Raw genomic sequence first — 6,000 nt, 5'->3', positions numbered from 1 at the left:
CGCAGGCCAAGTGTCACTTCCGTTCCTTTCAGTGGAGCATGAACCAAGCACAGACTGATTCAATGTAATTAGTGACCATCCACTGCTGATGCTGCGATTGAGGTACTATTTCTTCTTACTCCATTCCACTCCCACAGCCCCTGTCTGATGCTTCCTCCTCCCTGCACCTCTCTCATTTTGCTTTCTACACCCTGTTGCCCTGTCCATTATTATTCCTCCACTGCTTTTTTTAACATATTGCCAGCAGTGCTGGCTGCTGTACAACATGGCTACTAAAAGAAAAAGCATTATGATGCGGAATACGCTGGTATGTGTCACAGCACTTTTTAAAACTTTTATATATGCTGGACAGCGGCTCCCGCTGCTGTGCAACATGTTAAAAGAACATTGCCAAAGTCAATAGATCTTGCTTAAGCAATACCTATTGGCTTTGCCAATGCTTGATTTATTAGGCACAGGATGATTAAGCGATTTTCCCAGAATAACGTGGGCCTCATTTATGAAAAGTGACGCATCGCTGCGAGAAAACAGCGATGCGCCACTTTTCATTGCGACTTCCTTGCGACCCCAATGATGCGTCATATTTACAATATGACGCATCATTGCGCAAGGAATTACAGATACGTCAATATTTCTGACGTATCTGTAAGCGCAAAAGTGATGCATTGCTGGAGTGTGTCACAAAAGTGACGCAACTCCAGCAATGCGTCCTTTCACATGGGGAAAGCCCCATGTGAAAGGGCTTGCGTCAGTCTTACGCCTGCTGTGAGGCAGTCGCAAGATTTTGACTCAACAACGTCCTAAAAGTGACGCAGTGAAAGCTCATAGATTTCACTGCGTCACTATTACGAGGCTTTTTGCGGGGGAATGACCCCTCTGCATACATTATACCTGACGCAGGTATAATGTAGTGCAGGGGTTTACAAAGTGACGCATCTGCTTAGATGCGTCACTTTGTAAATAGTGCGCAACAGGAGTCATGTTTTACGCCGCCGATGCGTCACAAAAAGTGACGCACCGGCGGCGTAAAAGTGACGCACGGCCTCATAAATGAGGCCCCAGGATTTTGAGATGACCTAAAAATCAAATCTGGTTCCCCAAAAATGGCAGCTCTGCCCGTAACGCCACATCTTCCTTTCTTTCTCCTTCTCCATCCTCTCTTTCCTTCTTCTCTTCGTTTCTGTACTTTATTCTTTCAACTTTCTCAACCTAAGATGAGTGGTTTGGATACGAGCAACGTCAGGCAGACAGAGTGCAAGCAAGTGGCTCGTTGGACGTGTTCAGCAGTGCACTTGGAAGGTGAACAGGAGGGCTTTATTTGTATCACTGCCTATGCGTCACAGCAAACTAATAGACTACATGCATTAGCTCAGCCTTTTTGGTTTGCTTTTTATTTTACAGCTGAAATTGATTCCAAACACTCAAATACTTTTGGATAGCTTCTATATTCGTAGCGAGGTATCTTTTTTAAATCTATCATGCACATGAGAGAGTGCACCCGATGAGATTCATACATAACATCAAGTAGTACAATTTCACTTCTGGTAAACACTTTATTTTGCAGATTTGCATCCCTGAGAAACATAGAAGTTGCCGCATTAAAACATGGCAGCGGAAGAGTACAATATGTCCATGATGTCAGAAGTCTACAAGTCTACAAGAATTTTCACCTACTGTGTTTTGCTGCTCAGACCCTTAGCAAAACGATAAGCAAACAACAGCAAATTCTGAGTCACTTAACTAGAAACAAATAAATATGAAAATGTTCTTCTACATTTCTCCTTATTGAGAACAAAAAGATACCCACTCTCTAAGGCATCCATTGTCTAAGTAAAGGTAGGAAAAAACTGACAATTGTAAAAAAAAATGTTAGTAACAGTGTGGTCTGTGACTCCACCATTAACCTAAGTGCAGCTGTATGATCTTGTGTGGACGTCAGGAAGATGGTTCCGCATTCACTTTACATCTGAAATACAAACAGAAGACAGTGCAGAGGTCAGTCTTCAATTCAGTGGGCGCATTCAAAAGATTTCTGTGGCACCTCAGTCCAAAGCTGCTATTTCAGTTTGATAGAGTATAAGTAAAGGGTGCAGCTCGGACAGAGCACGTGATATGATGCAAGTGCAATAATACAGTATTCTCTGCAAAGTTACAGAACCAGCTAAGTATTACAAAGGTTAAAATATAGACAGTGCATGAGTAGACCCCTCGGAGCACCGTCCTTTCCACAATAGAAAGCTCCTAAAAGATGCTAGCATTCCCAACCAATAGTTTTTCATCTGTCGAGACTGCAACTTCGAAATGACCACTCACAAGACAGGAAATATTGAGGGCCTCGTTTATGAGAACTGATGCATCGCTGTGTGAAAGCAGCGATGCGTCACTTCTCAGTGGGCCCTCCCTGAAACATGATGAATGTGTCAGTTACAGATACGTCAGTGTTTCTGACATATCTGTAGGCGCAAAAGTGACGCATTGCTGGCGTGTGTCACATGGGGCACCCCATGTGAAAGGACACATTGCTGGAGCCCCATGTGAAAGGGCCTCTGTCAGTCTTACGCCTGCTGTGAGGCAGGCGTAAGATCTTGTCGCATTTGCGTCACTTCTACGAGGCTTACTTGCATGGGAACGCCCACCCTGCATACATTATACCTGACGCAGGTTTAATGTACCGTAGGGGTTTACTAAGAGCTGCATCTGCTTAGATGCGTCACTTTGTAAATAGGGCACAACAGGATACGTGTTTTACGCCGCTGATGCGTCCCAAAAAGTGACGCAACGGAAGCGCAAAACTGTCGCAAGGCCTCATAAATAAGGCCCTGAGTTCACAGAACTGGTCTTGTTCGTGGTTAGACTGGCCATACAAAGCACTGTAGAGAGGCATCAATTTCAAATGTGACTCAAGTTGTAAATGGCGGACACTAATTATCACTTGGTGGCCTATGTGAATAAAAGTCTGAATTAAAAAAATTGTATATTTTCTGTGAGCTGGAGACGTCTACCATTAGAGGCTCTGTCACATTACCAGGACTGGAGTTAGACGTCCCTAGGAAAAGGTGCCTAATGTACCTCTAGGATGCAATAGAAGTGCAGCCCAGATTTGGAAGTCTCCCTGGCAAATGGCAAATGCTTACTATCATCTCCTAGTCAATGTAATACATGTTGAATTCTTACAGAATCTCTCTTTTCAGTGAGCTGCAGATTACAAGGTTGATCCAAGCTCTAGTTAGAAGTTAGAAATTCTCAGGAGTTGGTATCTAATGTCCCACTAGAACCATATCTGTATGGCCCAGATTTGGAGGTCTCCTTTGATAATGGATTATTCTATACTGGTTTAAAACTCGACTCAAAAGTTCATGGGCCCAGAGTCGCAAGAAGTTTTATTATAACCCTGCTACTGCAAGATGCTCTCTCTCTCTCTCTCTCTCGCTAGACGTCAATGGCCTGTGACCACTTCTGGGGGAAATTGATGAAACAGTGAGATTCTTAAAGAATATACAAATTCTGCATTATTTTCTAAAGGGAGTATCTTCACTAAGTCAGTTCTAGAAAGGGCTTCTAGTCGTTTCACAATTTCCCTAATTCATATTTATCATATACTGAATTTTGGTTTGATATACACTCTGCATAATATTGCATTCATGTCAGTGTACAATAATCTGCTGTCAAATTGCTTTTGATACAATATTTTTGAGTCTAAACTATCATGGAGCATGATTGCAACAGTTAGGTATTTAGGGGCCAGATTTTGACCCTGGTGATTCACTTCAAAGTACAAAAGGTTTGGAGGACAGGGTCTGTCGGCTTTAATGGCCATCCTTCATACTTTTGTCGTAATTACCCCCTCACCATGAAGTGTTCCTCCAGGGAATGGGAGGGAGGGGGAGTCATTATTTGTTTTCTGTCCCTCAACACCAGGGTTTCCCTGACAATGAGAAGCAGAAAATAACATCATATTACTTTAAACTGAGTGGGCGGTTTGATGGCTTTACTCCGATAGCCCCTATTTTGTTACACCTTCGGAGTTAGCTAGCAATTGACAGAGCCAACAGGGACACCGTTGATGAAAAGCGGACAGTCCTTTGGACCTAAAATGTGTGCCCTGTCCAGCAAACTGTAAATCATCCTCTTACATAGTGTGACACATTGAAAATAATAAAATGTAGGAATTTCATGACCAGGAGTCAGTACTGTACTGGCTGGCTCCAGTGTGGATTGTCCTCTAGTCGGGGTCTCTTGGAATGCAAAGAATCTACTTCTTTACAATCTGCAGTATGTTTTATGTTCAAGAGTAAGCTCATATTAGAAGAGCCCGCAGAGTGTGTAGTGATGCAATACCCTGTTTTGGGTCATATATGGTGGGTGAGATTAGAGAGGGAAGGTCTTAAAGATGACAAAGGCTTTCGCCTTTTTACTGCTGAGGTTTTGGAGCACCTTTGTGCCGGAGTTTTAAAAAAGAAATCAGCATTAGATTGTCACTCACATGTACCTCTTTGCTCTCTTTGTGCAACTATAAAATCCATATGACATTTTTGGCAATTGTTGGGCTACCTATTTGTGCAAACACTGCATCAATAACTCATTGTAACCTGAAGATATAGGGACATAAAAACAAGAAAAGTGGCAGAGCACGGCGTTAGCCTTCTTGGATTAACACAGCGCTCCACCTCTTTTAAAATGCAGGGCTGCACCATATTTACAACAATTCGGTGCAGCCCTGCGTTTCCCTCTGCGCTGGTGTCATTTTTAAATTATTGATTATGTGCAGGAAGGAACACATTCCTGCACATAACCAATCATGCATGTCACAATGCAGCACACATTTAAACAGCAAAAACGAGGAGAAATTAAACATTTCTCCTTGTTGCACCATGTTAAGCCCAGGTATTTTTTGTCTTAATTTTGGCGCTGCCTCATATTTAAGCCACCCTTGTAATTATGGGGCAGCGTCAAAATCAATGGGTGTTGGGGTGGAATGCCCACTGCAACACCCATTGCCCACCCCTTTCACACTAAGTATAGCGTGAAAGGGTACCTTACTTACAAGGCAGCTTTAAGCCGCATTAAGTGGCTTAACACTGCCTTGCAAATAAGGCGAAGCCCATATCACCACAGGAATGTCTAAAAAAGTAACGTTCCTGTTGCAGTAAGGCTTGTAAATATGCCCCTTAGTGCTAGATCCAAAAAGGTAACATTAACTTTTGAGTAATTTACACTTTGCCACTTTTTACTGAATGAATGAAAGCCATCTTATAACGCGAAACTTAGCCTGGTGGGCATCAAGGCGCCTTAATCAAAAAATCAGAGTGTATCTTAAAACAAAAAAAAACTGTAGTAAGCCCAGCACCACACATGGCCAACCACCAGCACTGCAACACCTTCCCATAGAAAATAATGAAGGTAGGGAATTACAAAAAAATCACACAGGAAATAATGTTAAATGTAATTTATTAAAATAGTTTGATACATATTTATTATTACAATATAAAATATTTTAAATAAGCTATTTTGAAATTGAAAATCAATGTAACGTTTGTTACTAATGAAAACATAACCAAATTAATTGTAATTAATTCTTTACATCTGTGGGGGAAGCTGGCCCCTTGGTGTTCTCCTCCCACAGGCTAAGCTCCCACTCAAGCCTTTAACTGCTGTCAGCCAGACACGTCGCCGCTGCTCTCAAACTCTCCCCATAACCTATTTTCCTTCCACCTAACTTTAAGCTTTTTGCCTCCTTTTTGCCTCCATAAACAGTCTTTTTCCCTCCTAAACTTAACTATTTGCCTCATTTTTGCCTCCATATAGTCTTCTTACTCACCTAAAGCTAACCTTTTCCCTCCATTTTGCCTCTATAAACAGTCATTTTTCCCACCTAAACTTAACCTTTTGCCCCCTTTTTGCCTACATTAACAGTTTTCTTTCCTACCTCAACTTAACCTTTTGCCTCCATAAACAGTATTTTTTCCTGCCTAAATATTAAACGTTGGCTCCTTTTTTGTC

At 42.0% G+C, this 6,000-nt stretch overlaps 1 protein-coding gene across 3 annotated transcripts in view; it reads right to left on the bottom strand.

Annotated features, from left to right (window-relative positions):
• Positions 1 to 1,182: 1,182 nt before the first annotated feature.
• Positions 1,183 to 6,000, bottom strand: part of EMCN (endomucin) — an 871,751-nt gene continuing 866,933 nt past the window's right edge. For all 3 annotated transcript variants that reach the window (XM_086963130.1, XM_086963129.1, XM_086963131.1), the window contains one exon: positions 1,183 to 1,966. In XM_086963130.1, the coding sequence (XP_086819256.1) occupies positions 1,956 to 1,966 (11 nt within the window). In that variant the 3' untranslated portion in view covers positions 1,183 to 1,955. The remainder of the gene's footprint in view (positions 1,967 to 6,000) is intronic.

Source organism: Lissotriton vulgaris, chromosome 3_1 (genome assembly GCF_964263255.1).
Source record: "Lissotriton vulgaris chromosome 3_1, aLisVul1.2, whole genome shotgun sequence".
In the NCBI taxonomy this organism is placed as follows: Eukaryota; Metazoa; Chordata; class Amphibia; order Caudata; family Salamandridae; genus Lissotriton; species Lissotriton vulgaris.
This window is presented reverse-complemented; position numbering and strand designations above follow the sequence as displayed.